Below are 23455 nucleotides of genomic sequence, written 5' to 3' on the forward strand. Positions count from 1 at the left end.
TTCCTCTCAAAAGGAAAGAAGTGTTCATGCATTTACTGACTGGAATTTGAACGCTGCCTCAGTCTTTTTTTTTTTTTTTTTTTCTCTTTTCCTTTGAATATGATGAAGTGAGTGAGAATAAGTCTTGCTCTTATATTTTATTTCTTTATTTTTTGGTACCGGGGAGCCAACCCAGGGGCTCTTTACCAAGGAGGTACATACCCAGCCATTTTTTATTTTTTATTTTGAGATAGGGTCTCACTAAGTTGCTGAGGCTATCTTTGAAGTTTTGATTCTCCTGACTCAGCCTCTTGAGTTACTGGGATTGCAGGTCTGTGCCACAATACCTGGCTTGCTCTTTAATTTTGAATATGTGGTTTTTAAGATTCTGGAGATGGGACTGTAACACTCATAAATCCATGTTAAGCACCATGTTGGAAAAAACTTGAAATTTTAATATATTTGAAATGGTCTGCTTATCATAACAGTTCTTTCTCCATCTGAAATGTTCACTTATCATGTCGTGATGTGCCAAACTTTTATCCAACTTAAAATGATTACCTCAGATTCTTCCTCTTACATGAAACCTCACTGGGTATTCTCTTCTGTGTCATTGTTCAAGGCACTCCTTTATCATAGAATTATCATATGAGACAGCGATACTTATATGACCAGTTACCTGTAGTCTTATAAGAAAACCAAAATTGCTACTTGTATTGTGAGCATTTCTTATCCCCTAACTACCAGTAAGTTTCCTGCAGCTTTTAGTATGTAGTTGAGATTTTAGAGACCAACTATAATAATTGTTCTTTATATGCTGATCATATAATCAGCATTAACTGAAGTACTAAGATGGACGGCTGGGGACGTAGCATAGTGATCAAGCACTTAACTAACATGTGCAAAGGCCCTAGGTTCAATCCCTAGCACCTGCAAAAGAAAATAAAAATTACCAAGATAATTCTATAAACTGTAATATTCATTAGGTTAGGTATTTATAAATAAGATTAGGTTTCAAAAATGAGTTCTTGGGGCTGGGGAGATAGCTCAGTTGGTAGAGTGCTTGCCTTGCAAGCACAAGGCCCTGGGTTTGATCCCCAGCACCGCAAACAAAACAAAACAAAACAAAAAAAAATTAGTTCTTTTTATGTATTCACAGACTTATAATCTGTCATGAATTTTGTTCTTCAGTACAATGTATATTTGATAAAAATGATTTAAAAAGCATTAATTTTACAGTAGCATTTTCTTTCAGGATTATGAAATTTGTAAAAAAAATAGATCTATATAAATATGTAGAATTGTGAAATTTAGGAAATTTAAAATATAAAAATTAACCCTTTTAGATGATCTTCCCAACTTTTTATTTTCAGGTTACTCATTTTTGTTTACCCCAACTTCTTCCATTGCTTAAACATACCACATCATATCTTCATGAAGTCTTTGAATTTTATGAAGAAATTCTTACATGTCGATATCCATATTCCTGTTTTAAGACTGTATTCATTGACGAGGCTTATGTTGAAGTGGCTGCTTATGCTTCCATGAGCATTTTTAGGTTGGTATCTCTTCATATTTGAAATGCTTAAATTAGGATAATGATATGAGGAAAACTTACTAATTTTATTGACAGTGTTAAGATGAGGTTTGAACTTCCTCCCCTTAATTTAGATGTAGTTGACTTTTTGTAGAAAAAAAAATCTTGTTTTTAAAATTTAAAATTTTAGAATATCATGAAGAAAATTTTAAAGTAACTTACAAGACTCATTATCTTCATCCAGAATTAAATAATTTGCATGTTTTAGTCTTTTTTTCTGTTTATAAATTTTAAAAAATCATACCCATTAATATGTGGATAACTATTATAGTATTTTCCTAATAATATTTAAAAAATATACTGATATTAGAAACTTATTCATGGAAAAAAAGGAGAGAACTTGTTTCTCTCTTCCCTCCCTCCCTCCCTCCCTTCTTTCCTTCCTTCCTTCTTTCCTTCCATCCTTCTTTTCTTTCTTTCTGTCCCTTCCTTACCTGTCTTCTTTTATTCCTTCTTTGGAAAGTTCCATATTTATAAGTTTTTATGTTTCTAAATTTCTCATTTAAAATGGGGATTCCTCAGAGTGTTGTTAGGAAAATCCATTGAGATAATACATTTAAAAGTAAATAATAAAACAAAGTTAGTAATTATTAGGAAAGGTTTTGGTTTTTTGTTCTATTGCTTTTTGGTACTGGGGATTGAAGTCAGGGAACTTTACCACTGAGCTACATTCCTAGTTCTTTTTATTATTTTGAGAAAGGGTCTTGCTAAGTTGCACAGAGTGGCCCTTGAGATTCTTCTGCCTCAGCCTTCTGAGTCACTGGAATTTCAGGCATGTGTCACCGTGCCCAGCATTGTTCCTTATGTTACACAAAAGTTACTAAGACTATAAATTTCAACTAAGTTCTGAAATGATTAGAAACTATTTTGGGAAATATTCTGGCTTTTATCTTTTGTATTTAACTTAATTCCATTATTTTAAAAGTGTGATTATTTTATTTTGACTGAGTAATTATTACTTGAGTATAATTAACTTCCTCTTCTTTCAAATTTCAGCACAAATCTTCTACACAGTGCCATGATTATAGATGAGACACCTTTGACTAGAAGGTGTTTAGCCCAGTCCTTGGCCCAGCAGTTTTTTGGATGTTTTATATCCAGAATGTCCTGGTGAGTCATTTTAATGTTTACAGTTACTAAGAAAGTGAATGCGGAGGGTTTTTCTTACCTCTGCTCTAATCGTAGATAGCTAACTTAAAAAGTACCATTCTCTATGTGAATTTAAATTTCATCGTAACTTTTTGGCCATAAAAATCAGTATATTGCTTCTGTAATTTATGATAAAAATAAAGTAAGATTTTTAATAAAACAATGTCTTAAATAATTGAATGTATATTATAGATGTATGAACTTGAATGTGCAGAATACTACAGTGAGAATTCTTGATGTTAGTGTTCAAAGCAGTTGGAAATGTTCAAGGTAACGTTTGAAGCAAAATAATTCTCTACAATAGTGTTAATGATGTAGGGATTCCCTTGCTAGTTCTCAACTGTGTACCATTTTCCTTGAAAGAAAGGAGAGATAGGAATATTTTTTTGGACTGGAGGTCTAGCTCAGTGGTAGAGATCTTGCCTAGCATGCACCAGGCCCTGGGTCTAATCCTCGACACTGCAAAAAGAAAAAGAAAAAAAATTTTTCTATTTTCTTTTTGTTTAACTTAATATGAGTTTGAAAAAATACATAAAATTTCTTGAAGATTACAATTTCTAATTGGGAACATTTTAAACTCTACATAGTGTATAAATCTTGGTTTGTTTTTCTTTCTTTCTGTAGGGGATAGGGGAGCATCTCTGGTTTGCAATTTTTCTAAAATTTTACATAGTTTCATTAAAGAATGGTGCCTGAAACATGGTAGGCAAAATGCCTGGATGAATGGATAGATTTATGAATGAATAAATGAGTGAATGGTGTCAGTTATCTTTTCTCTGGAGAAACCAAACAATAATTAAGAGTTCAACATCATGTTTTGGAATACCATTGAAAATTATGCATGGAGCTGGGCGCAGTGGCACATGCCTGTAATTCAGGAGTCTGAGGGTGGAGGATTAAGTATGAGGCTAGCCTAAGCAGTTTAGCAAGATCCTTAGCAACTTAGTGAGGCCCTGTCTCAAAATGAAAAAAATAAAAAGAGGTGGGGATGTGGCTCAGTATTAAAGCACCTCTGGGTTCAATTTCCCATACCACCCCCCCCCACAAAAAAAAAAAAAAGAAAGAAAATTATGCATTGGATGGCAGTAATAGAATGTGGAATATTGAACTGAGTTATGCAGTCCTTGTTATAAGCAGGTATTTCTGAAGATGCAGACAGTCTAAACAGAGTTGGTAAGGAGAGAAGCAACACTGTGGAAAGAACATATGTAGGTAAATATACTTGAAATAAGAATGTAGTCTTACAATTAAAGGTTAAGCCAGATGTGAAGAAGGCATAATGAATGGGCAGATCAGACAGAGGAAGTTAGGAACCTAATAATTTGTTAATAACTTTCATTTTCTTTAAAAAGACTGGGAAGTAGGTACATACTTCACTTGTTCCGTTATCGTTTTTGACCTCATCTGAAGAGTTTTATGATTAAAAAGTTTATATGTTGACTTTTTGCTTAGGTCTGATGAATGGGTGCTGAAGGGAATTTCAGGATATATTTATGGACTTTGGATGAAGAAGACTTTTGGTGTTAATGAGTACCACCATTGGATTAAAGAGGTAATAACTGCTAGATCCCTTCTAAACTCATAAGTCAGTAAGATATGTTAGTATTTTCCTGGTTTCCAGGTTTTATGTGCTTATTTTGTTTTGCTTTCTTTTTGGTGTTGGAGATTAAACCCAGGACTTCCCTCAAGCTAGCCAAACACTCTGACAGCCCCAGCCCCATCATGTGCTTTGTTTTTAATGATTATGAAATTCTTTTAAAGTGTCATTTGAAAAATCTCTAATTTTTCCTTGTAAAATGAGAATCAATTCACTAAGATAAGACTAATCATCTATTTTATCTAGTTTCTGTTGTCAGTGTTGGCCCCTAACAACTTTTCCCTAAGGAAGAGAATGTTTAAACTCTGATCCTCAAGTTGGTCATTAGATATATCCCAGCTCTTTATAATGGTCTTTTGTACCTGTGCTTCCCAAATTGGTTTAGCTTTGTGACTGGTTAATCTTCCTTTTTATTTTATTTTGTATTTTTTTGTGTGTGGTGCTGGGATTGAAACCAGGGTCTTGTGCATGCGAGGCAAGCACTCTACCAACAGAGCTATACCCCCAGCTCCCTAGTTAATCTTTCTAAGCTTCATCTGTGTAAGGAGTGAAGTAATGTTTACTCCATTGGCAAGGATTGTGACACAATTTATTGTGTATGGTGTTTTGCACATGATAAATGCTTATTATATGCTAGTTATCCTTTTTATGCTTATATGTTCTCTACTGTCATCTTTTTCTTGTTATTTGAAGATTTAGCCAAAAATTAAAATCAACTATTTTGCATATTCCTTTCTGGTCATATACACTTTAATCATGTCATGCTTAGATTCTTCCTTCTCAGGTTAAAAAAAAAAAAATCAAAGTTGGTAATATTCTCATTAAACAGACTCCTTCATCATCCCCATTTTCTTATTTTATATATTTTTATCATTCAGGCATAAACCCAAGCCCAAAAGTTACTTGTTAAAGTCTTCAGGCATCTAGAACTGTTAAAAGAATTTATACATCTAAAACTGTTAAGAGCCTATTCAAGAATTTATACATTTAGAACTGTTAGAGCCCAGTCTTCATTTTAAAAGGAGAAAAAAATTACATACTACTTGTGTCAGGCATTATTGTAAACATTTCGTATTAACTATCTTAATTCTCTTAACCTGATATCCTTATTTTGCAGGTGAGGAGACTGAGGCACCTAGAGGTTAAGTTATTTGGTGAGAGTATTCAACCAAGAAGCAGTGGAGCCAGGATTCAGACTTGGCCATTTACCACATTTCTATACTGCTTCTGTATTATTTAAGTTAGTCATGAGTTTGATTTATGTTATATTAGAGAAGACTAGAAGAGTTTTAAAATCATAAATTCCTGATATTCCTGACATAATTTACCCCCCCCCACCCCCCCGCTTTTTGTACATGTGTTAAGTCTTCAGAAGCAAAATACTGAGAAGGAAAAAATAAAGTTGGAAGACAAGTCAGAGAGATTGAGAAAAGCCATAAGGAAAAGTTGCCAGGCTGCTGGCCAACCCTGAAGTCACAGAGTGAAGAATGCTGTTTGGCTCTTAGTATTCAGTCAACTGTATAGTTTACTTTATTTATAAGATCATAAACTATTCTGCAGATGTATTTCATTTATATTAGGAAATGTACATTCTGGTGCCAGGAAAGAGAATTTATGGTTTATTTCTAAAATTTGGTGTGTGAAAATTTTTAACTAACTCCTATTTTTGTATTTTTTTTAGGAGCTAGATAAAATAGTGGCATATGAACTGAAAACTGGGGGAGTTTTACTACATCCCATATTTGGTGGAGGAAAAGAGAAGGATAAGTAAGTTTACTATTCAGAGATATGAGCCTTATTTCATGGAATCACTCTTAGATCACTTGTGTTTTTATTGAGGCCCACCCAAGGCCAAAGAAGTACCAGTAGTATGCAAAACTATTGATACTGTGAATATTCCTTTCGTTTGTTTTCTGTTTTTATCTCATGATATGGCTATAAATGGATTTAAACAGAAGACTTGAAAAAAAAAATTAGGCTTTCTGTTTTCTATGATTATTTCCTAATGCTATTATATTGTACTGTTCTCATTAAAGTTTAAAAATAATGGAAACAAGTATTTTGCTTTTATAACACTATTTCTTTTTTAAGTCCTAGTAGATCATTTCAGCATGAAGACATCCTTCCCATACCTATTTACCTGCATAGCCACCTAAATAGACATTCATTTACTCCTTTTTCTTCTTACTTTCCCTCACCTTTCTCCCTATCTTCTCTGTTTTTGTAAGTCACTATAAAGGAGACAGCCACTTTTTTTTTTTTGAAAAAGGAAAAAGTTTTTTTGCTTTGCTAACAAAGGAGAAACACAGGGGACTCCTTTCCCAGAGGATTCTGTCCATTACAGGGAAGGGGATTTTTAAAGAGGTGATTCAAAGGCTATCTTCTAGGTATACCCCAGATGGGAGGTGGGGTGGGAGGTCCTAATTTACTTGTTAATTTTTGAGATTTCTTAGATCTTTTGGCACCAGCTGGATTACCTCATTATTGTGGTGTGTGCTAAAGGATGGGAATGCCTAAGAAGAAGGGTAATCCTGTCCATCTCTCTTCCCTGATTAGGGAAGGGAGGATTAGGGAGCGAGAAGGGGAGAGGAAGAGAAAGAAACATGTCTGTTTTAAAATTAAGTCACAGCAGCAGAGCAGCAAAGGTTTATATTCAAAGAATGAAGTAGAGCACTATTACATTTCCCCACTGTCAATTTATATATTCCATTCCTGTGGAAAATGGATGACTACATTTGCAAGTTGCTTCCTGCTGAGAAAGGGCAAAGTTGGGGGGAAGCGACACAGAGTCCTTGTTGTCTTATCAGGTGGGACAATAACAGTTAAGGGTATTTAGAATCAGGGCAATCCAGATATCCATGGTGGCGGTTGGTGGGTGACTTATCAAGGCGTATATAGGGCAGGGATCATGCAGATGACCAAGGGTATCCCAACATCAATGGGTTCAGTTTCTTTTTCCTCACAAACGATTGATGGAGCAGCCTCTCCAGTTCAGGGAGAGAAGGCAAGAGTTTTCTGAAGCAGAAGGAGCTTTGTAGCTGCTTAGATTGTCCCTCAGTTCCTCCCTTTACTCATAGGAACAGCTCCTCTGGTTCAGCCTGAGGCACACTCTACCTGTCTCCTAATTTTCCAGTAGTTGGCTCTCAACTGGCTCACCAGCCACCTTGAATCCTCAGCATTGGAAGGGTGATTGCCTGGAGTACCAGACCTGCCCAAGAAAACTGGAGTTGGGGCTGCTCTCAGGTCCCATCTAGGTTGCCAGTTCATTATTGAAACTTGGTCCTTGTACCTGAAGCCAGTCCAATAATGAGGACATAGTTTTGAGGAAAAGGAAAGAAGTTTATTGCTCTGATAACAAAGGAAAAACACAGGAGACTCCTGTCTCTGAGACTGTGATTCTCAAGACAGGCACTTACAACAACATAATGGTGCTGGCAAGGATTGTCATCTTATTCTACAGTTCATCAGTTCTCTAAAGGACTATGGATTGGAGTGGAGGGAAAATTTCCTATTTTTCCTAACCATAAACTAAAATTTTTATTTCCCTTAGTTAGGGATGTAGGCAACAGACTACAGTAGTATTAACAATACTTGTTACTTTGTCAGCAGTAGAAATCATGGATGATTTCCTGTCACATTATATCTGTTAGCAGATACATTGCTATATCCTTTGTATTCATTACTGCCTCAAAATTACTACATTAGACTCTTGCTAGGTCTTGTTTTTTAATGCATTAGTAAACTTACATATTCAGTGGAGTATCATAACTTTTTATATTTTGATTAGCTATTTCATTACAATTAGTTTCCTTTATTACCTGTGTATTTTAGTTATTTAAAAGCAAGTTGTTGCACAGTACCCACAGGGTTAACAAGAATGCCCAAAGTGCCCAAAACACAACAAAAATTAAGATAATTAAAGTTTTGTAAGCTGTAACATTTTCTTAGTTGCAGATGGTCACGGAGACAAGATTAAGTCAGTAGGCAAGAATAGGGATTTTTTTTTTCTTTTTAGATATACAGGACGGTAGAGTGTATGTTGACATATACATACATGGAGTATAACTTATTCTAGTTAGGATCCTATTGTTATGGTTGTACATGATGTGGAGTTTCATTGATGGTATATTCATATATGAACATAGGAAAGTTATGTTCAATTCATTCCACTGTCTTTCCTATTCCCATCCCCTTTATCTCCTTTTCATTCCCTTTTGTTTAATCCAGGGAACTCTGTTCCCTCCCCCACCTTGTTGTGTGTTCGCATCTGCATATCAGAGAGAACATTGGGTCTTTGGTGTTTGGGGATTGGCTTATTTCACTTAGCATGATAGTCTCTAGATCCATCTGTTTACCAGCAAAAGTCATAAGGTCATTTGTTTTTATGACTGAGTAATATTCCAAAGAATAGGAATTTAGAGTTAGGCAAACTAGATTTTTATTGTTAATTTTTACAATCTAAGAAAATTACATAACCTTTGTGTGTATGTGCATGTATGTTTTAACGTGTTCATATGTTATCATTAATGATCCATCTTAAACTGGTTGGTTGTGAGTGATTACTCGAGGTAAAGATATATATATACACACACACACACACACACACACACACACACACACACGAAATAAGCACTTACTCAGTAAAGTTTAATTCCTTTCATTTTCTTCTCCTGACAGCCTGCTACTTGGCTGTTTCCTAACTTATAATTAAGACATTCCCATTGTGCATAAATATTTACACTAAATAGTTTTATTTTAGTCCTACTCACTCATTTATTTAGTTTTTGTTATTACGTTCAGTTTTAAAAAATTTGTGTATGAGAGCACATGAATTATGCTCTCTGAAGAGTTCAAGAAAATTTAGAAGCTTATGGAATAAAGTAAAAAATTCTTTTTTAGTCCCCTTTTACCACCTCTCATCCCACCAGTTCTTCTCCTTGGAAATAACCTTGATTATAAATTTGGTATAGCTTCAAGACCTTTTTATTTCCTTTTATTTTTGTATATCTGGCATTTTACCCCCCGTCCCCAAAATAATAATTCAATCGTGAATTCTGCTTTGTACTTTAAAAAAATCAACCATATTGATGTATTTGGCAAACATTCCATGTAACTACATCAACTTGCTACATTCTATTTAAGAATTACATACTATTCCATTTTACCTTAGCATTTTCCATGTTACTGTTTATTTCTAAAGTTTATAAACTCATAGTGCTTATAAGGCCAAAAGTAATAAGTGAAATATAAAAATAATTTTATGAATATTGGATTGGTAAAGGTTTTAAATTTCAGTATGCCATGTTTTTAAGGATGCATAATAATTTATGCTGCTTTAATTAAGTAGATAACAGCATAGTAGGTGAGATAGTAGAGATCATATATAGGTGCTAATTTATAAACAATAAAAATTATTTCTCATGGTTATTAACCATGGGGAATCTGAAGCTAAAAAGTCCAAGCTTGAGGGACTGGCAGAATTGATGTCTGAGGAGGGTCGCTTTCTGCCTCCAAGGTGGCAACTTGTGCAACCTACAGAGGGAAAGAACACTGTGTCGTCACATGGCATAAGGGACAGAAGGACAAACAAGTTCTCGTTAGCCTTGAAGCCCTTTTACTATGATGCTTGCAGATCCCATTCATGGGGATAGAGCCCTCATAATCATCTCCCAGAGGTCACACCTCTTAATGCATTGGGATTAAGTTTTAATGTGAATTTTGGAAGGCCACTATTTATATAATAATTGAAAGAGTGTAATGTACATTTTTGAAGGCTAATTTGTTGATACAAATTTAAGAAATGAGTAATTTTCAGGTTACCCAATTCTTCCTGAAGGTATGTGATCATGTAGAAATTCTACTTCTAGACATTTGTCATAACAGACATAATTGCACATGTGTAGAGAGATGTTTACCATAGCATTCTTTGGAATAGTGAAAAATTGTGAACAGTTTAACTGTTCATATATGTCATATTTCTGTGGGACGTTACCTTTTTGTTACTGATGATCTTTTTTATCTTCTCAAAATTTTTAATTTTTACATAGTCATTCTGGCCTTCATGTCCTTCAGATTTCACGTTTTTCATTAGGAAATTTTCTCCTACTCCAGGATTCTGAAGAGAAATTTTTCCTTAATAGATTTACAATTGTTTTTAAGTAATCTACCTTGAATGTATTTTTATGCATGTTTTAGCATTGGGATATTGATTGGAATTTTACTGATTGCATTTCTGAATTTGGTGAGAATTTATATATATTTCTGAATTTGCTGAGAATTTATATATACAGTATTGTGTCTTCCCATCTAGGAATTTGGCATGTGTCCATTTATTCAAGTTTTCCTTTATTTGCTTTAGGGAAACCTCTTAATTTTCTTCCAGTGAAGATGATTTTTAGATGTTTCTTAGTACTAAGGAAATATATTAGGTATTCCCATGAGGTTTTTCATGTATTATCTTGATATGACCATGGAATTTAGTGCTTAATTAATAGTCAAATTTGTTATATTAAGTAAATCTTTTTTTTCTCTTTTTAGTCCAGCATCCCACCTACACTTTTCAATAAAGCATCCACATACACTCTCCTGGGAATACTACACTATGTTTCAGTGTAAAGCCCACCTTGTGATGAGATTGATTGAAAATAGAATCAGCATGGAATTTATGCTACAAGTAAGTACTAAAGTTAAGAACTTAACAATGGTAAAGAAAAATGTATATGTCTATATAATGAAGGTTATTAGGAGTCTGGGTTTATAGTGTTGTTTGCCACTAAGTAACTTATTTTCTTAATTTTCATTTCCTCAGGAATAGAATGGGTATCAGTACCTAACCTACTTAGCACATGATTATTACGAAGATGAAATTAGAATACAAAGATGAAGGTCAAACCTATTTAGTCATATGATGTATTCTGCAGTAATTAGAAGATTAAGGATGAAATCCCATTTAAAAATATTTGCAGTAGAAAAAAGGCAAGCCCATTTAACAGGTGTTTATTTATTTTTGGAGGGGTGCTGGGAATTGAACCCAGGGCCTTGTGCTTGCAAGGCAAGCACTCTACCAACTGAGCTGTATCCCCAGCCCAACAGGTGTTTATTTTTGCTGTTGCTAAATTTTGCCATACTTTTAAACATGTTCAGGTGTAAGTAGTTAACAGTATAGTAGATGAGATAGTAGAGATCATATAAATGATAGGCTACTTTTTCCATCAGTAGCATTGGTAGAGGCAGGTGGAAAAAAACAACATTTCATGTCTTTTTGTTTCTGGTACTGGGGATTGAACCCAGAATCACTTTACTACTAAGCCATATCCCCAGCCCTTTTTATTTTTTAGTTTGAAACAGTTTCACTAAGTTACTTAGGGCCTTGCTAAGTTCCTGGGTCTGGTCTTGAACTTTCAGTCCTCCTTCCTCAGCCCCACGGAGTTGCTGTGATTACAGATTTGCACCACTGTTCCCAGCTCATTTAGTCTCTTTTTGAAAGCTTTTTTTTCTAGGAATATAGATCACTGGTTACTGGTTTGCTAGCATGTGTTAGGCCCTGGATTCAATTCAATTCACTGAAAAAACCAGAAAGGGAAAAGCATTTTGTTTGCCTTAAAGTGAAGTTTGATCCTTTTATCCTTCATTGTGCCTTTAGGTTGGAAAAAGGAAATGTTAAATAAGAAGATGGTTCATAAAGAGCCATTCAAGTTTTTATGGTAATATAAATCCTAGTGACTATTTGTATTTGCTTTTTATTTAATTTTTGTAGTTCGGGGACTCAAACCCAGGCCTTTACACATGCTAGGCAGGAACTCTGCCACTGAGGAACACCCCCAACTGTCTCTCTACCTTTTGTAAATAGAAGAGAAGGCACAGAATTTAAGACTTGAGAGTATTAGGCTGATAATGAACATTCTTAAGTCCTTAATTTTTAGTTTCTATGTAAAACTCAATAAGCTATAGGTATTATATGTTCTGATTCTTAACAAACACAATATTCTTTGTTCAGTAAATTATTAATATTTAAAAATGTTTACATTTAGAATGCTTTTGTACTCTGGCTGTTTAAATCTTTGCATGTTTTTGTTGCTTATAGTCTTTAACTAGAACAATCTATGTAAGAAATTGTGAAATTATGGTCTTTTACAGTTGACTATAATGAAATTATAGTGCCAAGTGGGTTCAGTACACAACTGAAAGCAGTGTTGTATGAACTTAACTAAATGACACTTTTATTGTTCAAGGTTTTCAATAAATTACTAAGCCTGGCTAGTACTGCTTCATCTCAGAAGTTCCAGTCACACATGTGGAGTCAGATGTTGGTTTCCACATCTGGGTTTTTGAAATCCATTTCAAATGTCTCTGGCAAAGACATCCAGCCCTTAATAAAGCAGTGGGTGTATCCTTTTCAATAGCATTTCAACAGAGTGGGGTGGGCAGTAAGGTATGTTTAAGGGGAAGATGAAAGAAGAGGGATTTGGAGTGCTAGGGGGAGTATCAACTATTAACATTTTAAAAAATAGTGGAAATAGCTGTGAACTGTGAATTATTTCCTTTAAAACTCCTGCTAATCATTGAGAGACACATATGTATACACACTCTTATTTTTGTAAAATTTGTCATATTCTTAAATACTTTTTAGTGTGCAAGTAAAGACATAGGTTTGCTAGTGGGTGAGGTAAATAATCTACCAGACAAGCCTGTAGCATACTTGTAAGATGAAATGGTCTGGTGACTTTTAGATGTGGTTAGAAGTTGGCACAACTTGAATGGTATCTTGGAATTTTGCAGTTTTTGCATTTTTCATTTTAAGAACACGATTATATTAATAATCTGGTAGAATGGGGTTTTTTTCTTACAAAACGCAAATTTCTCAGTGTTTCAGAAATTTAGTTTAAATCTGGGGAACCATTTAACACAAGGCTTTTGAATACTTTGCCACCTGGTTTATAATGAAGTATACTTTCAAGCTTCAAATGCTTGATTATACATTTGAAAATTTTTAAATTATAGTGAATAACTTATTTTGTTTAGTATATTCATTTCAGTATGTAAAATTTCCTTCACAATTCTTCAGAGACCAAAGTGGAGTGGTAAAATTTTATGGAAGTTTTGCATTTAATAGAAAACGAAATGTCTTAGAGTTGGAAATAAAACAAGATTATACATCTCCTGGAACTCAGAAGTATGTGGTAAGTGTTTTTTTTTCCCAAAGGGGCCTTATGTATTGCTCTTCATTTTCAGTGTAGAAAGGACTTAGGGATAAGTTAACTGGTTAGAAGTTTCATAATGGGATTTTGTTTGTAGACAATGAATTGAAAAATACCATGTGCCAATGAAGAGTAGAGGGGCTACAGAGTGGTTTCAGGGGACTAAGATTCTCCCAATTCCCCCTTCTTTGTCACCAGTTGCTTTTCTGTGTTTGTAGAGAACACATTTTGGCTAGTATTATTTTATATCTTGATACATTTATGTGTCTGTACACATAACTATATATGTTGGTGTTTTTCTCACACAGTCTTCAAACAGTCTCTTTGTGTTTTTTTAAGGGACCACTTAAAGTGACAGTACAGGAATTAGATGGATCCTTCAATCATACATTGCAAATTGAAGAAAACAGCCTTAAACATGATATACCCTGCCATTCCAAAAGCAGAAGGTAGGCATTGAATTATAGCTAAAAACAGAAGGCTAAACTATGACTCCCACGGATTAAAAATGCCAAAATAAAAATCCTGTTGTATACCAGATTTTTTAAGTAAAGAATATGTTATCTGGTGTCTTTCTTTTTATTTTACCTCAGGTTAGCTTACCAAATAGTTTTGTGTTTCTAATGACTTTTTCTTTAGAATTAATACTTTATATGTGTGTGTGGCAGGATGTTGGGTACTGGAGATTGAATCCAGGGTTGCTTTACCACTAAGCTGCATATCCAGCTCTTTTTTATTTTCAGACAGGGTCTTGCCAAATTGTCGAGCCTGGTTTTAAATTTGCCATCCTCCTACTTTAGGCTTTTGAGTTGCTGAAATTATAGGCAGGTGCCACTGCACTGGCATGGCCTTAATTTTTTAAATTTAGTTTTGATGTATTTATTTTGTAGTGAGGGAGCAGGCAGGAAGAGAGGATGGAAGTTTTATCTTTGAAGCTAGGAAAAACTCAAGGCAAACAATTTAGGTTCATACTTTGTAAAAAAATATTATAATGACATTTTAATTTTACAAATTAATGGGGTTCACTGTGATATTTCTTACACGCGTATATTGTGCTTTTATCTTGTCCATCCATTCTTATTTCTACTGTCTGTTCTTCCTCCCCCTCTCCCCCTTCCCAATCCCTAATAATCCCTCTTCTTCTTTCAGATCATCTTTTTTTCTTTTTTTTAAGTTTCCCCATATGAGAAAAAACATGTGACACTTATCTTTTTGTGTCTGGCTTGTTTTACTTCACATGATGTTCTCCAGTTCTATCCATTTTCCTGTAGGTGACAGGATTTTATAATTCTTTAATGGTGCCACCATCTGAGGACCAAACCTTGGGGGTTATTTCATATCTAAACTATAAAATTCTACCCCTGCTTCCCAAAGGCCTATGCTCATCTCCCAGTTCAAAATGCATTCAGTTTATCATCACAAGTCTGAATGGTCTTAACAGTTGTAGCATTACTTAAAAGTTAAAGTTTCCTATGAAGCTCAAGGTAAAATCTCATCGGCAAGCCCCTATAAAATCAAGAAGAAAGTTTTATACTTCTAATATACAAAGGCATATGATAAACATTCTTATTCCAAAAGGAAGGAATAGGAGAATACTAAGGAGGAATTGGATCAAAGCAAGACTGAAACCCAAAAGGCCTCCATTAAATCCTGTAACTCAATGTCTGGCATTTGTGGGCCCTAAAGAACTTGCACAGCCCCTTCCCTATGGCTTTGCTTGCTGCATCCCACATGGCCATTCTTTAAGGCTATCTTGGCTTGCTGCTGCTGCATTCTCTGGCAGACATTTCATGTTCCTGGAATCTCTTAACTTCCTGGAATCTCCTTTGCAACTTTGGCTTCACTTTCACTGGTTTCCGCATTGCCCTCTCAGGGGCTCTGATTTTGTCAGCGTTTTTGCTGCTGTGACTGAAAGACCTGACCAGAACAATTATAGAGTAGGAAACGTTTATTTTGGGGGCTCACCATTTCAGAGGTCTCAATCCATAGAAGGCTGGCTTCATTCCTTGGGCTCCAAGTGAGGCAAAACACCATGGTTGAAGAGTATGGTGAAGGAAAGCAGAGAGACTCTACTTGCAATATAAAAAATATATACCCCAAAGGCACACCTCCAGTTCCCACCTCCTCAAGCCACACCCTATCTGCCTTCAGGGATTATGACCCTACCACATACTGCATGACTTCCAGTTCTTTGGTGGAAACCTCTGTGACCCCACAACTCTTGCATTCTGTTTGCCTGCAAGCCCTAGGATGGATGACAGCAAGGCTTCCCACCAGCGGGCGGCTGTAGCCAGGCCTGCTTGGACTTCGGCTGCAGAGACCTCTGAGTGTGTAAATGCCTGAACACAGTGAAATGATTTCTGGGGAAACAACCTCCAAGGCTTACCTGTGGGAGCTGGGAGCCCCGTGCTGCCTTACCAAAGGGAAGATTTACACTTTACACCCTTAATATCTGTAGGGAATGGAATGGGGCCAATTCCTGAGATGCCCTCAGGCATCTTCCCTATTATCCCAGTGCAAAGTAATTGACTTCTTTTTAATGGTGCTAATCTCTTAAGCAACCACACTTTCCTTGGCCCTTACTTCATAAGTGCCTGTTTTCTGAACAAACTGCAAGTTTTTCAAATCTTTCTTTGCTCGTTGCTGTTGTACCTCACTTCATATCTACAGTATATCCATTAAACTCTGCTTATAGTAATTCAGGGCCTTTCTAGCCTACATCTACAAACCCTTCCAAGCTTCTGCAAACTAGTTCCAAAACCTTCTGAACCACATGGTCAGGTATAGTCACAGCAGGGGACCTCATTGCTTAGTACCAATTTACTATGTCAGCTTCCTTTTTGCTGTGACAAAATACCTGAGAAAAGATTCATTTGGCTTGTGGTTTCAGAGTTTTCAGTCCATGGTCACTTTGCTCCATTGATTCTGGACCTGTGGTAAGGCAGAATATCATGGTAAGCAGTGCATGGCAGAGTAAAGCTGCTCACTTCTTGGTGTCCTGGAAGCAGAGAGAGGGTGGGAAAGGGTCTAGGGACCTAAAAAGTCCTTCAAGATAACACCCCCAGTCATCTTCCTCCAACTAGGCCCCATCCCCTAAGGTTTCCATTCCCTCTTAATAGTGCCATCAGTTGAGGTCCAAGCCTTCAACTCCTGAGCCCTTGGGAGAATTCCAGATCCAAACTATAACATTAATTAATACTCTTAAGATGTTTTAATAGTTAATCACTTCATTTTATATAGGACACAGCCTTGCATATGAAACACAGCCTTGCATTTGAAATTATTTACATCTTATTTCAGTCCTGGTTATATTTTTTATTTGTTGTAAAGGATTTCTTTATTGGTGAATCCTCTAATTTTTTTCTATTTAAAATTGTTCTTGGGAATATATATGATTTTAGTTGATATTTAGAATATCTTCAGTATTATGTGAAGTTCTTTTTTAGATCTTTAGCTGTTCTTTATCTCCATTTAGATTTGAAAAATCTAATTTTTAAACTTATTTTCCTTAAATATAGGAATAAGAAGAAAAAAATCCCACTGATGAATGGAGAAGAAGTTGACATGGATCTTTCTGCAATGGAGTAAGTTACTTAAAAATATGTAATTATCTTGAAATGAGTGATTTAAAAAAATCATTTTCAAGGTCAATAGAAATACTATGTTAGAAACAAATTTTGCATAAGATCATAACTCATCAGAGACATCAAAGTATATCTGGACTGGATGAAGTGAAATTAAGAGGAAATTCAGCATGGTTGTGGGAGTGGAGAGAGCCCCAAGGGGGCAGTCTATTTTTTTTCCCTCTAGGTGGCTTCTCAAGCAGTTCTGCTTAAACTTTGATATGCCTGTGAATCATTTGGGGATCTTAAAACATAGTTTCTGACTCAGTACTTTACTTGTGGGACCTAATAATTTGTATGTCTAATGACTGCCATGTGATACTGTCTTTGAAACAATTCTCTAGGACACTTTGAGACTCCCTATATTTGCAAAACATAATTCAAAAACCACTGTTCTAGATTTTATATGGTAGTGTTTGTTGCTTGAAAGTACTTTATTTTCGAAGATAATGTAACTCAAACTTTTTTATTTTGCTCATTTATCCTGTGCCTTTATATCTTTATAAACATCTTTAATTATTTACTAACTTGGACGCCAGATAGTTATTACTATGTACATGTAGATTACAATCACCTGCCTTTGAAGATCAGTGTTAATTTAAATTTTTCCATAGCAAGTACCTTGCCTGTAGTCAGTATCCAGTAGTATTTGTTGAATTAATACTACAGATAATATTCTTTTGATGAATTGTTGAAATGGACTCAATTTCAGAGGTGTGCTTATGAGTTGAAAAGTACATGAGGATAAACTCAAGCCTTCAAGTTATAATTTCAGAATTTGCCATTTGAGAAAGATAATTATGAATCTAGCTAGCATTTTAAAAATATAAGTAAACTAAAGGAATGAATTTAGTTTAATGAATGTTTTCATTTCTTAGTCACAAACTGATTTCCAATAAAGAGTAGTATTCATAGCCACAATCAATTATGAGGCAATAGAAAGTTAAATGGAGAAATTTCATGTCATTTCCCTTTTTCACATCACATAACCACAAATGAAAATGCCAAAAATAATGTTTTCAGATGGGAAATGAGGGATTCAGTATTCTATGTGGCAGCTTTTTCTTGTCCTTAAAGATATTTTTAATAAGATTTATATAGTTTAAAATATTGTGAGAAAGTTGACATATATAAAACATAATGAAAAATTTGTTGGTGCAATTTAAAAAATGAATACAGAAACTTGGTGGTTTAAATACTATGTCAAAAGGAGAATATGACTAATGATTTCTTGGTTTTTATTTTCTAAGAATAAGGACTTTTAAATTTTTTAAATTAAAATAAATAAAATAGAAAATTGCATTTTTTTCAGTGCTGATTCCCCTTTGCTGTGGATAAGGATAGACCCAGATATGTCAGTATTGAGAAAGGTAGAATTTGAGCAAGCTGATTTTATGTGGCAATATCAACTCCGCTATGAGAGAGATGTTGTCGCACAGCAGGAATCTATCTTGGCTTTGGAAAAATTCCCTACTCCAGCATCTCGGCTTGCTCTCACTGACATATTAGAACAAGAGCAGTGCTTCTACCGAGTAAGGATGTCAGCTTGCTTCTGCCTTGCAAAGGTGAGATTACATAGCAGAAGGGAAACAAGATTACTATTGTGTATTTTTTAAAAATTTCTGAAAATGGACTGGGGATATGGCTCAGTTGGTAGAGTGCTTGCCTTGCAAGTATGAGGCCCTGGGTTCAATTCCCAGTACCGCAAAAAAAAAAAAAAAAAAAATTCTGAAAATGAATTACAATTCACCATAGTCTAAATTTACTTGGTAACTGTTCCTTGAAAGCTTCTGCCAAATACTTTAATGGGACTGATTTGGAAGAAACATGTTTTAACCTTAAAGCACATGTGCACAAAAATTTTATGAGTCAAACTGAAAAATCAGATTTTAAGACCAAAGAGAATTTTCACTGTTGTAAATGGCCAATCATATTGATTTAATTTTTGGTACTGGGGATTGAACCTAGGTGTGCTTAACCACTGAGCCAAATCCCCATCCCTTTTTTTATTTTTTATTTTGAGACAGAGTCTCACTAAGTTGCTTAGGCCTTCATTAAGTTGCTGAGGTTGGCTTTGAACTTGCAACCCTCCTGGTTTAGCCTCACACGTTGCTGGGATTACGGGCATGTGTCACCATGCCAATTATATTTTTAAAGCAAGGGATATATTTGATAAAAAATTCAGTGGTGTGAGCTTTTTTGTTTGTCTTACATTATAGAAATAAATCTTAATTATCCCTCAGTAGCAATTATTTAACATTGATTTGGTTTAGAAATCAACATTTGTGACAAGTAATTTAATAATGTTTGGCCGTACAATTTAACATTCTAGGAAACTTATTTTGTTTAAAACACTAAATATCTGTCTTTAGAATTAAAAAAAAAAATTTGAAGGCAGAACAAATGAAAACCAGAAGAATGTAATCCAATATTTAGACAGAAATATTGGTTAGCTAATGGCTAGCTAATATTGAAAAGCATCTTTATAATAAGTTCATTCTGATTTAGTAACCCTCTTCCCTTTCTAACTGCTGAATCTATTTTTCTTACATTTCAGCAGATGATAATGGTTTAGATTTGTTTCGTTTAATAGTAACAAGTGAATTCCTATGTTCTCAGGCATTTGAGGAAAAACATGATTATCTGCTAAAGATACAATTTTATTGCTTCTATAAAGATCCTTGTGACTCTTAAATTGCAGAATATGTTATTTAAAGTTAATCATAACTTTATTTTTTTCAGGCTTTTTTTTTATATACCCTGGAAATACCAATAGCTAGATACGAGTTTTTGTAAGAGACTTAAATAGCATCTTATTTGACTTGGTTTTGACTTGGCTACATTGAAAAACCTTATTTAAAATTCAGGTGATGTTTCTGACTGATAAATTTAAAATATTAGAATTATATCTGCCATTTTAAGTAAATAGAGACAAACTTATTTGGAGAAGAAGCCTTTTGCAAACATATTTCTTAATACATGAACGATTGCTGCAGTTTACAGATTAACTTGTGGAAAATAACCTGCAGGAGTACATAAGAATATTTTTTAAGGGTGGTTTTGTATAATTTCTTGGAGATGGTGATAAAAGGCCAAATTGTGTGTGTGTGTGTGTGTATGTGTGTGTGTGTGTGTGTGTCTATGTCTGTGTGCATGTGCGTAATTATTCATTTATTTATTTTTTGTGCCAGAGATTGAACCCAGGGGCACTCATCCACTCATCCACTGAGCCACATCCCCAGCCAGTTTTTTATTTTTAAGACAGGGTCTTGCTAAGTTATGGAGGCTAGTTTTGAACTTGAGGTCCTCCTGCCTCAGCCTTCCAAGCTGCTGGGATTTTAGGTGTACACCACTGTGCCTGGCTCAAATTGTATTAATTTAAAAGAAACAGTATTGACTTTTAGAAAGCTACTTTATTTATTTAAATATATATTTGTAGCAGTCATGGAAAATACTTCATTTTCTAATTATTTACAGATTGCAAATTCAATGGTGAGCACGTGGACAGGACCACCAGCCATGAAGTCACTCTTTACTAGAATGTTTTGTTGTAAAACTTGTCCAAATATTGTGAAAACAAACAACTTCATGAGCTTTCAAAGTTATTTTCTACAAAAGGTACAGTTTATGTTCTAGTTTTCTAATGATCTTTTTCTTACATTTAATTTTATTTATGCTTGCCTTTATGACTTTAATGTCACAAATACTGCATTTAATTTGGAAACTGCTCAAATAATGTGTTTACTTTTTCATTACAAGTATGCTTTTGATCTAAGTTTCCTTGATTTTTTAAAATGAATTTTATACAAGTAACTCACTATCCCTATTAGTACTCATATGAGTAGAAATGGATGACTTATCTTTTTGGTTGATTCCATGGTGAATGGAGGTATTCTCAAGTCTTTCTAATGGCAGTCCTTCTAGAATGTGGCAGGCACATTCCTATCAGGAACAATACAGCATAGGCCTCTAGTTTTAGTCTCAGTTCTGTAATGTACTAGCAGTTTACACATGAGCTAGTTTCTTAATCTAGAAGTTTCTTAACTTAGAAAGCCAATTTGCTCAATTAAAAAATTTATGTATTTTAGAATTAAATAAGATCAAATATGTAGAATGCTTTTTTACTACGCTAATAACATCAGTAAGTTTTCTGTTAATGATTTTAGAAAATGCTTGTGTAGTATGGTTAGAATCACTGTTTTAGGAAAGGATAGGGGAATGAGAGGGCGGTTAGCCTTTGGGTGATTAGGAAATCATTTGTAGTTTTTTGAGTCATATAAAAATGAGGGCAGAGATCAGATTAATTAGATTGAAATAGAAAGGAGTGAAGTTGAAGTAGAGAAAAATAATGAAACCTATTTCATGATTTTAGTTGAAGAATATGAGAAAGAAAGGCTATGTTGAGGATAAAACCAATTTGAAGAGAGGATATTTTATACTTATTTTGTAAAGAGGAAAAAGTAAGCCAAAACATGTTTGGAACAAAGAAAAATAATTGGCGGAGAGGGAGATATGAAATATTTAAATGAACTGGGCCTGGTGGTACCTGCCTGTAATCCCAGCAGCTTGGGAGACTGAGGCAGGAGGTTCTTGAGTTAAAAGCCAGCCTCAGCAAAGAGAGTCACAAAGCAACTCAGTGAGACCCTGTCTCTAAATAAATTATAAAATAGGACTGGGGATGTGGTTCAGTGGTTGAGTGCCCCTGAGTTCAATCCCTGGTACCCAGTGCCTTGTGCATACTAGGCATGCACTCTACCAACGGAGCTATATCCCCAGCCCTATGTTTTTAAATGAAAGAAAGTAAATATTAAAGGTAATGAAACAAATTTGAAACAAAGGTGTTAGTAGAGCTTGGGACAACTGGGAGATGCATTGTAGAAAACATAGGAACTTTTCTTTTTCTGAAGCAGATTAAAAACAAGCAAAAACAGATATTGAGGGGAGTGTTAGACAAATTGAGATTTATGTATGCTGGAATGAACCATAAAAGTATTGCTGGTAGCATTGAGGTGCTTGTCCCATTGGGATGTCTATTGAGAGGGGCCATCATGGTATAATTATTTAGGTTTCGTTAGAAGAGTAGATTCAGAATGAACCAGCCGTGGGGAAAGGCAAAATAGGTATGATCGAAGAAGTCTGTGTCATCTTGTTTTATTTTTAAGAACTGAATGTTGGATAGTATTTGTTTTAGTCAGCTTTTTTTGCTCTGTGATTAAATGATCTGACCAGCACAATTAGAGAGAAGGAAAGGTTTATTTGTGGGTTCATGGTTTCAGAGGTCTCAATCCATAGACAGCAGACTCCATTTCTCAGGGCTCAGTGCAAGGCAGTACATCATCCCATCTCCTCCATCCATACCCGACCACTTCAATTTATCCCATCAGTGATTAATTAGGTGATTGGGTTAAGACTCTTACAACCCAATCATTTCTCCTCTGAACCTCCCTTCATTGTCTCACATGTGAGCTTTTGGGGAACATCTCACATCCAAACCATAATAGTACTCAAACATTGCCCAGCTCTTGCTGTTTCACAGATTTGTGGTACGGAAGCAAGTTAATTTCTGTGTCTGCCTGATTATTCTCTGCATTTTACTATTGTACTTCTGAATACCTTAGATAGATATTTCAGATTAGAATTATGAACAGTTAGTGAGGGGACCATGAATTCAATTTAGGAGTTTCGTTTGTTGTTTGCTTTTTATTTTTTTAATGAAGAAAACAGAATAGCCAGTGTCAGAATGTATGTGTGTGATAAGGTTAATTATAAGCCTTTTTTTAAGTCTATACATTGCTTCTAAATGTATATGCATGTGTTAGATTGTATTATAAAATATATTTCTTATTTCAGTCAAAATACTTGGAAAGCTAATACTTTTTGGACTAATTGATCTTTCATATATTACTTCTAGTGGACAGGACAGAGAGAGAGCCGAACTGTATAGGATAGATATTCCTATGGAAAAGAAGCTTTCCCTCTGTTTATCTTACAGAATGAACACTGTTGTTGCCTTAATTGTCTTTGCTCCTTCAAGCAAGAAAAATGAGCCATCCTCTTTTCTACCCTCCCTGTGTAGATGGGATAGTCCAAATTTTACCATGTACTAAGGACATCCCAGTTTTGTTAGCAGAGGTTACCACTATAATTGAGTCGTTTTCGCTTTCATAGCAAAATTGCACATGAAAATTTGAAAAGGGGAAAAGATAGGCTGGGTTTCAGATAATATACTGTTTTTCCTTAGTCTGAGGATTAGGTGGTACTGGAGAATCATTGTGAAGAGATTGAGCACTACTGTATGCACTCTAACTCCAAC

The 23455-nt window shown here is 34.9% G+C and overlaps 1 protein-coding gene across 2 annotated transcripts in view; it reads left to right on the forward strand.

The window, feature by feature from the left end:
- The window catches only part of Taf2 (TATA-box binding protein associated factor 2), an 87918-nt gene that overhangs the window by 15028 nt on the left and 49435 nt on the right, over nucleotides 1–23455 (forward strand). For both annotated transcript variants that reach the window (XM_047520856.1, XM_047520866.1), the window contains 11 exons: nucleotides 1353–1537; nucleotides 2573–2686; nucleotides 4178–4277; nucleotides 6004–6089; nucleotides 10860–10995; nucleotides 12554–12708; nucleotides 13387–13501; nucleotides 13859–13968; nucleotides 17038–17103; nucleotides 18455–18707; nucleotides 20620–20760. In XM_047520856.1, the coding sequence (XP_047376812.1) occupies nucleotides 1353–1537; nucleotides 2573–2686; nucleotides 4178–4277; nucleotides 6004–6089; nucleotides 10860–10995; nucleotides 12554–12708; nucleotides 13387–13501; nucleotides 13859–13968; nucleotides 17038–17103; nucleotides 18455–18707; nucleotides 20620–20760 (1461 nt within the window). The remainder of the gene's footprint in view (nucleotides 1–1352; nucleotides 1538–2572; nucleotides 2687–4177; nucleotides 4278–6003; nucleotides 6090–10859; nucleotides 10996–12553; nucleotides 12709–13386; nucleotides 13502–13858; nucleotides 13969–17037; nucleotides 17104–18454; nucleotides 18708–20619; nucleotides 20761–23455) is intronic.

The sequence above is a fragment of the Sciurus carolinensis genome, chromosome 1, assembly GCF_902686445.1.
Source record: "Sciurus carolinensis chromosome 1, mSciCar1.2, whole genome shotgun sequence".
NCBI lineage: Eukaryota > Metazoa > Chordata > Mammalia > Rodentia > Sciuridae > Sciurus > Sciurus carolinensis.